Source organism: Mesoplodon bidens (genome assembly GCF_964165515.1).
Source record: "Mesoplodon bidens genome assembly, chromosome: 1".
Lineage (NCBI taxonomy): Eukaryota > Metazoa > Chordata > Mammalia > Artiodactyla > Ziphiidae > Mesoplodon > Mesoplodon bidens.
The window spans coordinates 27,823,180-27,840,293 of NC_138176.1; the positions used below are offsets into that span (position 1 = coordinate 27,823,180).

At 39.2% G+C, this 17,114-nt stretch overlaps 1 protein-coding gene across 5 annotated transcripts in view; it reads left to right on the forward strand.

The window, feature by feature from the left end:
* The window catches only part of ARMH3 (armadillo like helical domain containing 3), a 180,545-nt gene that overhangs the window by 5,624 nt on the left and 157,807 nt on the right, over positions 1-17,114 (forward strand). For 4 of the 5 annotated variants that reach the window (XM_081228629.1, XM_081228626.1, XM_081228627.1 and 1 more), the window contains exon 2: positions 16,224-16,336. In XM_081228629.1, coding sequence (XP_081084755.1) covers positions 16,235-16,336 — 102 coding nt within the window. In that variant the 5' untranslated portion in view covers positions 16,224-16,234. Of the gene's footprint in view, positions 1-13,114; positions 13,204-16,223; positions 16,337-17,114 lie in introns of those variants that run through there. The other variant, XM_081228628.1, reaches the window with a different exon arrangement.

The following is a 17,114-nucleotide window of genomic DNA, read 5'->3' on the forward strand; positions in this document are numbered from 1 at the left end:
TCTCATTCCTTCCTTAATGAATAGGGGAGCCTTTAAGGTATTTTCATTGGATGTTTAGGCATTATAATTCATACACTTGTTCGACATTTGAATAATAATAATAATAATAAAACCTCTTGAAAATTCAAAGCAGTGTTATGAAAGTTGGACTTTTACATAGAGCCAAGTTCAAGAATCCATAAAATTTTGGGAAAATAACCAAATAACCAATTGATCCAGGATATATGAGGGCACACGGTATATTAAACACACATTTATTGAGCACTTACTAAGTTTTCTTTTTAATGCATTTTTGGCTGCGCCGGGTCTTAGTTGCGGCATGTGGGATCTTCGTTGCGGCATGTGGCATCTTTCATTTTTATTTTTAATTAATTAATTAATTTATGGCTGCATTGGGTCTTCATTGCTGCGCGCAGCCTTTTCTCTAGTTGCGGCAAGCGGGGGCTACTCTTTGTTGCAGCACGCAGGCTTCTCATTACGGTTGGCTTCTCTTGTTGTGGAGCACAGGCTCTGGGCACACGGGCTTCAGTAGTTGTGGCACACGGGTTCAGTAGTTGTGGCACACGGGTTCAGTAGTTGTGGCTCATGGGCTCTAGAGCGCAGCTTCAGTAGTTGTGGTGCATGGGCTTAGTTGCTCCACAGCATGTGGGATCTTCCTGGACCAGGGCTTGAACTGGTGTCCCCTGCATTGGCAGGCGGATTCTCAACCCATGTGGCATCTTTTAGTTGCAGCATGCGGGCTTCTTAGTTGTGGCATGCGGACTCTTAGTTGCGGCACACATGCAGGGTTAGTTCCCCAACCAGGGATCGAACTCGGGCCCCCTGCATTGGGAGCACAGAGTCTTACCCACTGGACCACCGGGGAAGTCCCTATTGAGCACTTATTATGTAACTGGCACTGGGGTTAGAAATATGAATATTTTTCTTCAAGAATATCAGAGAGATATATTCACATGAAAATTGTAGTGCTGTGTGTTACATATCCATTAAAAGGAATTTATATGGTGTGAAGGAATATTACCATTGCCTGGAAAGTCAGGGAAATGTTTGTAGGGAGGAGATACTTGAGTTGGGTGTTGGAAGATGGGTAGGAGCTTGCACAAGTAAAGAAAGGCATTCCAGATGGAGACAACAGCATGAGCAAAGGCATGGTGAAAGTGTGAGGAAAAAAAAAAACATGACGTTTAAGTGTCAGAAATTTGTCCAAAACAGGATGTGTGGTGGGGAAATTGCCAGGAGGTGAGACTGAAAAGAGAGTAGGGAGCTATTGGAGCGTTTTAATGTTAGGGAGTGACAAGTGCAGATTAAGGTAAGGAGAAATGAGGTAGTGAGACTAATTAGAGTTGTTGCAGCTGACTGAGAGTCTGAATAAAATGTGGCCGTGGGAATGAAGAGGAGGGGAATGGATTTTAGAAGTATTTCTAAGATAGCTGCAATAGGATTTAGTGACTGTTTGGGGAGAGACAGTGGGCTAAGTTTTCTAATTTGAGAAATTGGGTAAATGGGAATTTCATTGACCAGGGTATGGATTAGTAAAAGTAGAGCAGATTTTTTTAAGGTTTGGGTGGCTATAGAAAGAGGTATAGGGGAGATAGTCTGGTATGCTGAAATCAAGTTGTCGTGGGATATGCACATGGAGATGTTACTAGGCAGCTGGAAGTAAGGAGGCCTGGTGAGCTTGATATCTTGGCAATAGCTTGGAGTAAGTGAGGACATATTTGAAAAAAATCCTGGGAAAATAATGTTTATTTTATTTCTTTATAAGGAAATATTAGAATATGCCCTTCTTCCACTTAATAGTGAGCTTCTCAAGGCAGGGACCATATACCTCAATAATTTTGCATCCCTTTTCCCGTTATACAATGCCTGTGTTATTATAAGCTCTCAATAAATGTTAGTTAAGCTAGCAGGAAATCAGTTTACTTGGCCAGGTCGAAGTTACCTTTTGGGCTTTCTTTAAGAAGATTATGGGAGTCTGTCTTATAATTTTCATTTTATACTTAGGTGGTATTCATGAGGCTTGTATGGGTCAACAGGAAAGGAAATGAAGAAGATATGAGTGATGTGTTGCTGCTTGAGGAAGTTCAGGGCTTGAGCAGGAGATAGACAGTATTATTTATAAGAGGCTCCTGCTCATTGAGAAGAGGATCTTACAATGAATTCTCATTCTGGGAGATGTCAGAAAAATGTGATTTTCAATTAGAGTTTCCTGAAATCCTGTCAATTTGAAGTTGGTTCCTCCTTCTGAAGGTGCAAGTGCATTCCTTCTTGTATAAAATCATTTGAAAGGGAACCTGAGATGGTCATGTTTATTTAAACCTCTTCATCTATATTATTAGTTTGTGAAAGTTGGCAGACTCAGTAGATTCTGATGGGACCAGACTGAATTCTCTTTTGTGAAGCTAGTTCACTTCTAGTAGGTACAGACTATGGCTGATATCCAGAGTAGAGATTGCAGAAGTCCTGGTTTTGCCACTTGCTGTTTAGTCTTGGGAAAGTCCCTGAGTTAATTCCACTTTCAAGTGTAGCCTAAATACTCTGAGGTGAGCGCTGTTCAGAGCACACACAAGATATAGATGCTGCCCCATAGTGGCACATGTGCTTATTACTGAATCAAGCTGGTTCTATCCTAGCATCTAGAAAATAAGGGATGATGCTTGTCAGATGATGTCCTGAGTTGACTGACTTTTCTTGGATCAAGTGGGAATGTTTATATTATGGATATCAGTTTGGAGTTTCTATAGAATTTTAACTGAATCTGGATTTTGAATGTTCTACTAGTTAGCACCTGCTTTTTTTGCACTAACAAGATATTCTCATAGGGAGAAGGGCTACCAGACAGAAAGATTTAGTGGCTGTACCACTTAAAATCCGTTACTTTGGGCAAAGTAACATCCTCATTGTAAAATTATGGTATTAGTACCTACTTCATTTGTTTATTGTAAGGATTAAGTACAGCATATTTAAATCACTTAGAATAGTGCCAAGTACATAGTGACTACTCAGTAGTGTTATTTATTATTATATACCACCTTGAGTGGGAGGCTGTGCTCTGAAAGATTTGGAGGAATGAGTGGTGAATTCCATCCCCAGTAATTAAAAAAAAAACAGAAATGATAGAACAAAAGGGTGGACAGTTATGGAGCCTGTGGAAGGAAAACCACATTCACAGAAAGATAGCCAAAATGAAAAGGCAGAGGACTTTGTACCAGATGAAGGAACAAGATAAAACCCCAGAAAAACAACTAAATGAAGTGGAGATAGGCAAGCTTCCTGAAAAAGAATTCAGAATAATGATAGTGAAGATGATCCAGGACCTCTGAAAAAGAATGGAGGCAGAGATCGAGAAGATGCAAGAAATGTTTAACAAAGACCTAGAAGAATTAAAGAGGAAACACCTAGAAGACTTACAGAACAAACAAACAGAGGTGAACAATACAATAACTGAAATGAAAAATACACTAGAAGGAATCAATAGCAGAATAACTGAGGCAGAAGAACAGATAAGTGACCTGGAAGACAGAATGGTGGAATTCACTGCCATGGAACAGAATAAAGGAAAAAGAATGAAAAGAAATGAAGATGGCCTAAGAGACCTCTGGGACAATATTAAACACAACAGCATTCACATTATAGGGGTCCCAGAAGGAGAAGAGAGAGAGAAAGAACTGGAGAAAATATTTGAAGAGATTATAGTCGAAAACTTCCCTAACATGGTAAAGGAAATAGCCATCCAAGTTCAGGAAGTGCAGGGTAGACCCAAGGAGAAACACACCGAGACACATAGTAATCAAACTGACAAAAATTAAAGACAAAGAAAAATTGTTGAAAGCAACAAGGGAAAAACAACAGGTAACATACAAGGGAACTCCCATAAGGTTAACAGCTGATTTCTCAGCAGAAACTCTACAAGCCAGAAGGGAGTGGCATGATATATTTAAAGTTATGAAAGGGAAGAACTTACAACCAAGATTACCCAGCAAGGATCTCATTCAGATTTGATGGAGAAATCAAAAGCTTTACAGACAAGCAAAAGCTAAGAATTCAGCACCACCAAACCAGCTCTACAACAAATGCTAAAGGAACTTCTCTAAGTGGGAAACACAAGAGAAGAAAAGGACCTACAAAAACAAACCCATAACAATTAAGAAAATGGTCATAGGAACATACATATTGATAATTACCTTAAACGTGAATGGATTAAATGCTCCAACCAAAAGACACAGGCTCACTGAATGGATACAAAAACAAGACCCATATATATGCTGTCTACAAGAGACCCACTTCAGGCCTAGGGACACACACAGACTGAAAGTGAGGGGATGGAAAAAGATATTCCATGCAAATGGAAATCAAAAGAAAGCTAGATTAGCAATACTCATATCAGATAAAATAGACTTTAAAATAAAGAATGTTACACAAGACAAGGAAGGACACTACATAATGATCAAGGGATCAATCCAAGAGGAAGATATAACAATTATAAATATATATGCACCCAACATAGGAGCACCTCAATACATAAGGCAACTGCTAACAGCTATAAAAGAGGAAATCGACAGTAACACAATAATAGTGGGGACTTTAACACCTCTCTTACACCAATGGACAGATCATCCAAACAGAAAATTAATAATGAAACACAAGCTTTAAATGACACAATAGAACAGATAGATTTAATTGATATTTATAGGACATTCCATCCAAAACCAGAAGATTACACTTTCTTCGCAATTGTATGCAGAACATTCTCCAGGATAGGTCACATCTTGGGTCACAAATCAAGCCTCAATAAATTTAAGAAAATTGAAATCATAGCAAACATCTTTTCTGACCACAACACTGTGAGATTAGAAATCAATTACAGGGAAAAAAACGTGAAAAACACAAACATATGGAGGCTAAGCAATACGTTACTAAGTAACCAAGAGATCCCTGAAGATATCAAAGAGAAAATCAAAAAATACCTAGAGACAAATTACATTGAAAACACGATGATCCAAAACCTATGGGATGCAGCAAAAGCAGTTCTAAGAGGGAAGTTTATAGCTATAGAAGCCTACCTCAAGAAACAAGAAAAATCTCAAAATAAACAATTTAACTTTACACCTAAAGGACCTAGAGAAGGAAAAACAAACAAAACCCAAAGTTAGTGGAAGAAATCATAAAGATCAGAGCAGAAATAAATAGAAACAAAGAAAACAATAGCAAAGATCAGTAAAACTAAAAGCTAGTTCTTTGAGAAGATAAACAAAATTGATAAACCTTTAGCCAGACCCATCGTGAAAAAGAGGGAGAGGACTCAAATCAATAAATTTAGAAATGAAAAAGGGGAAGTTACAACAGACACTGCAGAAATACAAAGCATCCTGAGAGACTACTACAAGCAACTCTGTGCCAATAAAATGGACAACCTGGAAGAAATGGACAAATTCTTAGAAAGGTATAACCTTCCAAGACTGAACCAAGAAGAAACAAAATATGAACAGAGCAATCACAAGTAATGAAATTGAAACTGTGATTTAAAATCTTCCAACAAACAAAAGTTCAGGAGCAGATGGCTTCACAGGTGAATTCTTTCAGACATTTAGAGAAGAGCTAACACCCATCCTTCTCAAACTCTTCCAAAAAATTGCAGAGGAAGGAACACTCCCAAACTCATTCTGTGAGGCCACCATCACCCTGATACCAAAACCAGACAAAGATACTACAAAAAAAGAAAATTATAGACCAATGTCACTGATGAACATAGATGCAGAAATCCTCAACAAAATGCTAGCAAACAGAATCCAACAACACATTAAAAGGATCATACACCATGATCCAGTGGGATTTATCCCAGGGATGCAGGGATTTTCAGTATACACAAATCAATCAATGTGATACACCATATTAACAAATTAAAGAAGAAAAACCATATGATCATCTCAATAGATGCAGAAAAAGCTTTTGACAAAATTCAACACCCATTTATGATAAAAACTCTCCAGAAAGTGGGCATAACTCAACATAATAAAGGCCATATACGACAAACCCACAGCAAACATCATTCTCAATGGTGAAAAACTGAAAGCATTTCCTCTAAGATCAGGAACAAGACAAGGATGTCCACTCTCGCCACTATTATTCAACATAGTTTTGGAAGTCCTAGCCACGACAATGAGAGAAGAAAAAGAAATAAAAGGAATACAAATTGGAAAAGAATAAGTAAAACTGTCACTGTTTGCAGATGACATGATACTACCTAGAGAATCTTAAAGAGGCCACCAGAAAACTACTAGAGCTAATCACTGAATTTGGTAAAGTTGCAGGATACAAAATTAATGCACAGAAATCTCTTTCATTCCTATACACTAATGATGAAAAATCTGAAAGAGAAATTAAGTAAACACTCCCATTTACCACTGCAACAAAAAGAATAAAATACCTAGGAATAAACCTACCTAAGGAGACAAAAGACCTATGTGCAGAAAACTATGAGACAACGATGAAAGAAATTAAAGATGATAGAAACAGATGGAGAGATATACCATGTTCTTGGACTGGGAAATCAATATTGTGAAAATGACTATACTACCCAAAGCAATCTGCAGATTCAGTGCAATCCTTACCAAATTACCAGTGGCATTTTTTTACAGAACTAGAACAAAAAAATCTTAAAATTTGTATGGAGACACAAAAGGCTCCGAATAGCCAAAGCAGTCTTGAGCAAAAAAAGTGGAGCTGGAGGAATCAGACTCCCTGATTTCAGCCTACACTACAAAGCTACAGTAATCAAGACAGTATGGTCCTGGCACCCAAACAGAAATATAGATCAATGGAACAGGATAGAAAGCCCAGAGATAAACCCACGCACCTATGCTCAACTAATCTATGACAAAGGAGGCAAGGATATACAGTGGAGAAAAGACAGTCTCTTCAATAAGTGGTGCTGGGAAAACTGGACAGCTACATGTAAAAGAATGAAATTAGAACACTCCCTAACACCATACACAAAAATAAACTCAAAATGGATTAGAGACCTATATGTAAGACTGTACACTATAAAACTCTTAGAGGAAAACATAGGAAGAACACTCTTTGAGATAAATCACAGCAAGGTCTTTTTTGATCCACCTCCGAGAGTCAGGGAAATAAAAATAAACAAATGGGACCTAATGAACCTTAAAAGCTTTTGAAAAGCAAAGGAAACTACAAACAAGACAAGAAGACAACCCTCAGAATGGGAGAAAATATTTACAAATGAATCAGCGGACAAAGGATTAATCTCCAAAATATATGAACAGCTCATGCAGCTCAATATTAAAAGAACAAACAACCCAATCAAAAAATGGTCAGAAAACCTAAATAGACATTTCTCCAAAGAAGACATACAGATGGCCAGGAAGCACATGAAAAGCTGCTCAACATCACTAATTATTAGAGAAATGCAAATCAAAACTACAGTGAGGTATCACCTCACACCAGTTAGAATGGGCATCATCATAAAATCTACAAACAACAAATGCTGGAGAGGGTGTGGAGAAAAGGGAACCCTCTTGCCCTGTTGGTGGGAATGTAAATTGATACAGCCACTATGGAGAACATTATGGAGGTTCCTTAAAAAACTAAAAATAGAATTACCATATGACCCAGCAATCCCACTACTGGGCATATACCCAGAGAAAGTTGTAATTCAAAAAGACACATGCACGCAGTATTTATTGCAGCACTATTTACAATAGCCAGGTCATGGAAGCAACCTAAATGCCCATTGACAGACGAATGGATAGAGATGTGGTACATATATACAATGGAATATTACTCAGCCATGAAAAGGAACGAAATTCTGTCATTTGTAGAGACATGGATGGATCTAGAGACTGTCATACAGAGTGAAGTAAGTCAGAAGGAGAAAAACAAATATTGTATATTAACACATATATGTGGAACCTAGAAAAATGGTGCAGATGAACCAGTTTGCAGGGCAGAAATAGAGACACAGATGTAGAGAACAAACGTATGGACACCAAGGGGGAAAAGTGGTGGGGTGGTTGTGGGGGTGGTGGTGGGATGAATTGGGCAATTGGGATTGACATGTATACACTAATTTGTATAAAATGGATAACTAATAAGAACCTGCTGTATAAAAAAATAAGTAAAATAAAATTCAAAAAAACCCCTAAAAGAACAGAAGAGTGGTGGCCTGTCCTGGAGCTCTCTGTGAAGGGAATTTAGAGAGGTGGCTTCAAGAATGCCGGCCTCACTTTACTTTAATTTTGGAGGTATAAAAGACTTGGAGTGACTAGCAGTAAAAATCCATTAAAATGGAAAGGAATTATATGCTGATTTTAGAGCCAATCTATAGAGTGCAATTGAGGGAACCTGTGTCCCATGCTACTGAGAGAAGCTATGGCAGGGAATCATGTGGAACAGCAGTATGTGAATGCAGCAAATGAGCTAAATCCTTGGGGCCTTCAGAAAGGAAGAGGCATGTTAGGAGCTAGTTTGAGAAACGAAGGGCTGGTATTTGGAGGTAGAAATGCCTTGCATTATAGTGCTAGTGTTTACCTTGAGAGTATGGGATGCCTTGCAGAAGAACATAGGGAGCAGATAACTTTTGCCTAAAGATTTTAAAAAAACACCTCGCATCTAGAGGAACTAGGGAACTTTTTTTAGGAGAGTCCTGGAGGAGGCTATTTCTGGCTTTATAAACATATTGCCCCCTCTTGTGTGTTGGGTGAATGGCTCATTGTCAGACAGTGGAATGGTAATATCTGACTCAGCCACATCTCCTGGGCAGACAGGGTTTTCATCTCCTTCACTAGGCATTGTGGATTACTATAGTCAGTGTGTTTTGTAGTGATCCTTCACAGATGGGCAAACTGCGGCTAAGATCCTAAGGAAAGGGGATGTGTTGGTGAGTTAATACGGGGAGAATGAGCTGGAAGTAGGTAAGGATTGCTCCAGTGCCTTTTCTAGAGATGGCAGAAGTTTTATTCATCCTCTCAAAATCATCTTCTGTCCAGATGCTCCTTACTTTTGAAGGCCTGATTTAAGGCTCAGATGAGTACTTCTCAGACTTTAGTGAGCATCAGAATTATTTGGGGTAGAGTTTTTCAACCTCTGCATTATTGACTTATTGGACCAGATAATTCTTTGTTGTGGTAACTGTCCTGTATACTTTAGGATGTTTAGCAGCATCCCTGGCCTCTACCCAGTAGATGCTGGTAGTACCTCCCCTCCCAGTTGTGACAACCAAAAATGTCTCCAGGCATTGACAAATGTCCCCTGGGAGGCAAAATTGCCTCAGTTGAGAACCACTGACTGGAGTGATTATTAAAAATGTAGACCTCTAATCCTTATCTTGAAAAATCTGTTTCAGTAGTGGGGAGGGGGGCTTAGGAGTCTACATTTCCAGGAGGCATGCCAGGAGATTCTGAAGCATGTGATCACAGCTCTGCAGGGGTAAAGCATTTTTTACAATATCTTTCCATTCGTAATGACGTTTTGGTGGAGAATTATCCTCAGAGCACTGACTTAGCTCAGTTAAAATAGTATCAATTAAATCCTGTAGTGGATATCAGTGTATTTCAGCCTTTTTAAAAAATTTTTTCTGTTTACCATATTGAATACATCTGTCAACTTGAATAGAAACTCAGATTCCTCTCTAGTTTTTCCTTCTAAGTTTTCTAGTATTTCATTAATTTGTCTGTCTCTTTTTCACTTTACCATTATCAATATTTATATACATGTGCATGTTATCAGACAGTTACCTTTTACTTCCTACCGTGGCACATCTACCTACGGGCAAACTAGTGATGAAACTCCAGATATCTGGACATTCCAGAGTTTGTTCATTAAGGTCAGCGAGCATATACTTCTTGTCCTCACTTACGTGGAACCTCTTCAGTTTCTCTGCAGATGCTCAGCTTTGTTTATGTGTAGGTTACTCTACTTCTGCTCCTTCCTGCTCAGTATAGTACAGTGGTTAAAGGCTGAACTCAAACATCAGGCTGTCTGGGTTTGAGTCCCTACTTTCACTTATCCTGGCAAATTTTTAAGTTTTTGTTTTTTAACCACTTCATGCTTTAGTTTTCTTATTGTAAAGTTCCTGGATCATAGGTTTGTTGTGAGGATGAAATGAATTAATGTATATAAAGTGCTTAGAACAGCGCTCGGTATGTAGCAAGTACAAAATAAGTGTTGGGCTTCCCTGGTGGCGCAGTGGTTGAGAGTCCGCCTGCCGATGCAGGGGACACGGGTTCGTGCCCCGGTCCAGGATGATCCCACATGCCGCGGAGTGGCGGGGCCCGTGAGCCATGGCCACTGAGCCTGCGCGTCCGGAGCCTGTGCTCTGCAACGGGAGAGGCCACAACAGTGAGAGGCCCGCGTACCGCAAAAAAAAAAAAAAAAAAGTGTCAACTCTTTGGTGGTTATTTTAGATCAGTGTCCTATGTGTGCAAGGTGGGTCGCTATTAGCCTTTGTTCTAGTGTTCTGCATGGGTATTGTTAAATTTTCATATATGTATATGAGCACATGCATTATTTTAGATTGAGGAATAGTGTACATAATGTGAAGTGTATGACTTGATAATTCTTTTACACATGTACATATTTGTGTGACTTCCACTCAGGTCAAGATAAAGCACGTTTCTGGCACCTCAGAAGGCTTCCTTGTGCTCCTTCCCACTCATCTCCCCACCCAGGGTAACCACTATTCTGATGTCTGTCACCGTAGACTAATTTTGCCTTTTTGAGTTTCATATAAATGAAATCATTAGTTTGTACTCCCTCCCTCCCTTCCTGCCTGCCTGCCTGCCTGCCTGCCTGCCTGCCTGCATTGGGTCTTTGTTGCTGTGCACAGGCTTTCTCTAGTTGCGGCAAGCTGGGGCTGCTTTTCATTGTGGTGGCTTCTCTTGTTGTGGAGCATGGGCTCTAGGCATGCGGGCTTCAGTAGTTGTGGCATGCAGGCTCAGTAGTTGTGGCTTGCAGGCTCTAGAGCGCAGTCTCAGTAGTTGTGGCGCAAGGGCTTAGTTGCTCTACGGCATGTGGGATCTTCCCGGACCAGGGCTCGAACCCTGCCTTGGCAGGTGGATTCTTAACCACTGCGCCACCAGGGAAGCCCCACTTCAATAAGTTTTACAAAAACCTTTCAAAAAGGGAATGTTTGTACTATAGGCACTCTGGCATTTCTGTTTCTTGAACATGCCAAGTGTGTTCAAATCTTGGAGCCTTTGCACTTGCCATTGCCTCTGTCTGAACACTTTTCCCAAGATTTTCACATGGCTGTTTTCTTTCTGTTATTCTGATCTCAGTCCACATATCACTTCCCATAGAGGCCTTTAATCTGCAATCTTGTAGTCCCCCTAGACAATTTGTCTTCAAGATACTTATCATTGTCTCAACTTAACTTGTTTGTTGTCTTTCTTCCTCTACTAGAATGAAAACTCTGAGAGCAGGGATCTTGTCTGCTTGTTCCTGCTGTATCCCTAATGCTTAGGTGGTCAATATTTGTTGAATGAACACCTGATCTGTGCATGTTTTTTTCTTCCTAGATGATGGGCACATTTATTTTTATTAATTTTCTTTCTTTCCCCTTCTTCTTTTCTTTCTCTTCTCCTTTTTCTTTTCTTATATACTGGTTGAAATGTTTTGGGATGTTTACCTCAGCATCTACCTACACTAGTGTTTTGGAGCATCCCTGAACAGTGAAGTGAGGGTGATACTTGCTAATAGTGCATTACAAGTATGAACCTAGAACTCCAGACCATTACATTGAAGGCCTATAGAGAGCTGTTCCATGCCCTCCCCCCATTTATTGAAATATAATTTACATATAACATTGTATAATTTTAAGATATACAATATGTTGATTTTATATACATATATATTGTGAAATGGTTACCATGATGACGTTAGTTAACACATCCATTCCCTCACATAGTCACTTTTTTTCCTTTTTTGTGGTGAGAACATTTAAGATTTAATCATAGCAACTTTCAGATATACAATACAGTATTTTTAACTGTAGTCACTGGGTTGTATGTTAGACCCCCAGAACTTATTCGTCTTATAACTGGAAGTTTGTACCCTTTGACCAACATCTCTCCATTTGCCCCATCCCCCATCCCCTGGCAACCACCAATCTAATCTACTCTATTTCTATGTGTTTGACTTTTTTTAGATTCCACATATAATTTTTTTTTAAATAAATTTATTTTATTTATTTATTTTTGGGCTCTAGGCTCATGGGCTTCAGTAGTTGTGGCACGTGGGCTCAGTCGTTGTGGCTCGTGGGCTCTAGAGCACAGGCTCAGTAGTTGTGGTGCATGGGCTTAGTTGCTCCGCGGCATGTGGGATCTTCCCGGACCAGGGCTCGAATGCCTGTCCCTTGCATTGGCAGGTGGATTCTTAACCACTGTGCCACCAGAGAAGCCCTGGTAGTTTTATTTTTAATATTTGGGGAACCTCCATACTGTTTTCCGTAGTGGCTGTACCGATTTACATTCCCACCAGCAGTGTACAAGGGTTCCCTTTTCTGCACATCTTTGGCATGACTTCTTTTTACAGATTGGCAAATTCAAGCCAGGAAGGGAAAGGAAACTTAAGGTTATAGAACAAGTGTATAAGAATTGGGACTAAAACCAAAGACTTTTTTAAAGATTTTTTTCCAGTTTTATTGAGAAATAATTGACAGACATCACTGTATATATTTAAGGTATACAGCATAATGGTTTGATTTATGTATTTTGGGAAATGATTACCTCAACAGATTTAGTTAACCTCCATCATCTCATATAGATACAATACCAAGACTTTTGATAGATTAACTGGTAACTCTGGAAATCAGAGTGAATTTCTATTAGATTAATTTTCTGATACTAGAGTTGGCATGTATTGTGCTCAAGAAGACAGTAAAATAAATGAATAATTAGTTAAGTGTAACTAGCATTCCTTGCTTGTAAGACATTGGAAGTGTTTGGCTTTAGGTTTTTGACATTTGATTATATTATCCTGTAGGGATGTGAAGTGATGTGCATTTAAGAAGTGTGTGGCCGGATTGCTTTAAGATATAGTTCTTAAGAAGTTGTATGACTTTGGTCTTTCAGAGAGAAGTTGTGCTGCAGGTCATGGGACCAGCAGTCCTGAGGTTTAGGAATGAAAGACTTCATTGATTTGCCATTGAGTTCGGGGGATTTGAAGCCATTCCTAAGTTTGGTGGTAGGTGAAAGTAGTATTGAAAAGTTGCCTAATTCTTTTTTATACTTTGTCTCCTGTATGTCTTATTTCTGAGAAACTATGTTAATGTCTAAGATGACATTTCTGTGGGATTGCTGTGGCTTTGCTGTGTTTACTTCTTTGCTAGAAGGATTTAAAAGCCTAGATCAACAGAGGTCATAGCGTACTCATAGAATGCTTCTTTCTCTTCCTTGTAGTCCCATAGCATTTTCTTTGTACTTTTACTCTATTTCTCATGATTTGCCTTGTGCTGTGGGTTATTCTGTGCCTGTCTCCGCTAAGAGATTGTGAGCTCCTAGAGGATCCGGTCTGTAGTTTCCTCTTTGTAACCCCTTAGTGCCTAAACTAGTGCTTTATAATATTTAGGTGTTCCCTGTGTGTTTGTGGTATTTCAGGGATGCTAAGAGAATCATTAGATGATACGTCTAGTCCAGTCCCCTAGTTTTACTTGTAAGGAAACTGAGAAGCACAATGATTTACTCAGTGTCATCTAGTTGGTTGGGAGAGCTGTGTTCTAGTCTCAGTTCTGCCGGTTGTTTGTTCCGTTATGTCTTGCTGCTCCTCAGCTGGTACTTGTTTTCTCTACAGCAGGGGAGGATTGTGAAAGAGGAAAGAAACACTGGGAGGATATAAACAGATTACACTCACATTACTGATGTATTCCAGTTTACTGCTTTACCAGTCAGATATTTTACTTTCAAATTTGGAAGCACTAGCTCAATTTCTGAGACCCCAGAAAGACTTTTGTAAGAGTTCTACACTTCTTCCAGTCTGTTACCCTAGAAACACCCTTCTTTGCTGTGTTCAATGGGTAGAAGTGCTGGCAGAAGGAGGAGACTTTATGTTGTCAGTTTCTAGTCACACTTAAGACAGCTTGGGTGGTAAATTCCAGGTGCCTGTGATGATGACAGAGAGTAATGTGTTGAGGCCCTTGGTTGAATTTCCCCCTGTTCCAAATGGAAGGAGAGTGATGAAAACAATTTAATTTCTTAGGAAATTTGGTACTTTGGGTTGAAATTGTTTTTCCCTCCTCTCCTATTCCCTTTTGCTTATTAGAAAGTATTGATTCTGAAATAGAGAAAGTGAATTTATTAGATTTGGGCTGGACATTGATTAGCAGTAACCTAATTATAAGTCCTCAGAGGGAGATGTTTGTAAACATGTGCTTTTGACATCCAGGGACTTGTGGTTCCCACTATTCTTGTTAATCAACTGGTTGAAGCTGAGCACATGAAAGGTCTGTATCCACTAAGCTTAGAATTGCATTGCTTTTGATTTATTTTAATAGGATCCTCTTGATTTCCAATTTATTTTCCCCCAATAAGGACATCTTCCTCTTGACAACCTATTTAAAAGACACAAGAATGTTTTGAATGGAGGCTGTATTTCATGCTTTAAGGCAAAGCCATGATCAATATAGTATAAATTGCCTGAAAGAATCTTCTCTTTTTTTGTTGTTATTTTTTCCTTCAGTTTTCTCTGGATCGTAAAGGAATATGAGGGCTTAGTGAGGCTTTGATAGAGACAGGTCTAACTAAAATTTTAGGTCAGACCTAGGACTGCTCAGGTGTCTGCCATTTAGAATCAGTCAGTGATAAGCATACACTGAGCATTTACCATGAGCCAAGTGCTTATGGAAAAAGTGTAAGATATAGTCCCTGTGCTAAGGATGCTTAACATCCAGTTGAAATTTTCTGTGCTTTTAGTGCTCAAAAGTGAATCTCCTTTTTGGCTATATGTATTAGAGATAGATGATGTTTGAGATACAGTCTTTTATGCTATTGGATGCATCTCTTCCTTAAACAAAATTTTGATTTTGATTTGAAAGGTAGTATATATTTTCCAGACATCATTGAACAGAATTAATTTTCTGCTGCTTTGGATTTGTCTGGAAGTGAAATCGGTCTCCTCACTACCATCCATATTTGCTACTGGGTGAGATTAAGTTTCACAACTAGAGCCTAGGATTTAAGAGAAAGAGAGGAATTTTGTCAACAATAGTAAGAATCTGGGAAGTGAGAGAATATGTGTAAATCCACATGGAGACCTGTGGGATTTCAAGTTCTCATTTGAAAAAAATTGAGAATTCCTTGAAGCAAGATGGGGAAATTTGAGCATGATTCATGGAACTGCTTTTATATAGATTTAAAAAAATACACTGAAGTTTGATCTGCAGTACAGTGTTACAAATATATGTATAATTAAATTTGAGGGACTTCCCTGGTGGTCCAGTGGTTAAGACTGTGAGCTCCTAATGTAAGGGGCCTGGGTTCCATCCCTGGTCAGGGAACTAGATCCCGCATGCCTCAATGAAGATCCCGTGTGCTGCAACTAACACCCAGAGGAGCCAAATAAATAAATATTAAAAATATAAACTTGAAAGGAATATATTGTTATTTTTGGTTATTTTGAAATTAAATTTAACTTTTGGTCTTTTAACTGCTGTTTTCTGCCTTGGGTCTCTTTCCAGAGGAATTTCTGAAGATGGTCAAGTGCAGTGTGATTTATGAGGCAGTGAAGGGCAAGTACTTTGCAGTGAGGAGGACCTGCTTACTTTGGGGAAATCAATGGAGCACGTCAGTCTGCAGCACACTTCCTGTCTTAATGGTCCTAAGCTCAATCAATACTTGAAATTTAACTTCATCATCAGTCTGTGGGCAGTGTGTGCTTTGCAGCCTTCCTTCCATCAACGTCAGATATATGGCCAGACCTATTACAGATGGAGCTAGTTACACTTTCCTGCTTGGTTTTGCATCTTCTTTAAGTCTTGTCCACTGGCATGTTTTAAGGATGTAAAATGTGTTGTGCTGTAAGCCAAGTAATGATTTAAACCTTGAAATTACCTGGTTAGAGAAGGGGGCGTTGGACAGATGCACAAAATCTACAGCATGGTTGTTTATCATTTCTTCTTCCTAAAAAATTTCCCATTGAGAGGTATTTCAGTAGATTCTCCAACATCTTAGAGAGCATTTCTAGCACTAACTGTGGCTTTCTTTTCACAGGTTCTCTAACCATGGCACAGGTAGAGAAACGAGGGGGTTTGCTCAGGAAATCTTCAGCCTACAAAAAACCACTGAAGGAAAAAGTGGTGCTGATGTATGATGAGATCTTCATGGTAAGGCCTGGAGCCCTGACATTGGGCACAGGTTGACTCCTTAGTTTCTTGTTCCCAAATGAGAAATAACCTCACCTCTGCCTGCTACCTTCTAGTTCTTCAGAGGGAGAAAGAGAGAGAACAAGGGTGAGGGTGAGCTCTCTCATGGTAGAAATTATGATCATGTGTTATTATTATGTTGTTCTTATAGATTGTAGCCTTGAGCTGGGTAAAACAATTGAAAGGAGGGAGGAAGGCTCAGGAAACTTCTTTTCTGATATCTATAAGACTTTTCTCCCTTATGATTTTTTTTTTTTTTTTTTTGGCTGTGCCTCGTGGCATGTGGGATCTTAGTTCCCTGGCCAAGGATTGAACCTGTGCCCCCTGCAGTTGAAACGTGGAGTCTTAACCACCGGACCATCAGGGAAGTCCCCTTATGATATGACATAAGGACCTTTCTATCCTAGATGTCCCTTGAATTTCCTTTTGGTCCTAGAATTCTATCTAATTCAGATATTTTAAAAAGATGCACTATTATATTCCATCTCAAGTTGTTAGTGGACAAAACAATTGCTTAGTTAGACTATCTCATCTTCCAATTCTATGAGAAGACTGAGGAATTATTAGCAATTAGATTAGGGGATTTCTTTGGGTCTTCAGAACTGCTTATTGACCATGGTCCAAGCCTGTGTTGTAAAATGTACCCTATCAGGGAAGGTTAGAGTGATTAGATACCCTGCAGATGTACTTGACTTCTGAAATCCTGGTCATTAGTAGTACATGTAAACATTTAAAACAT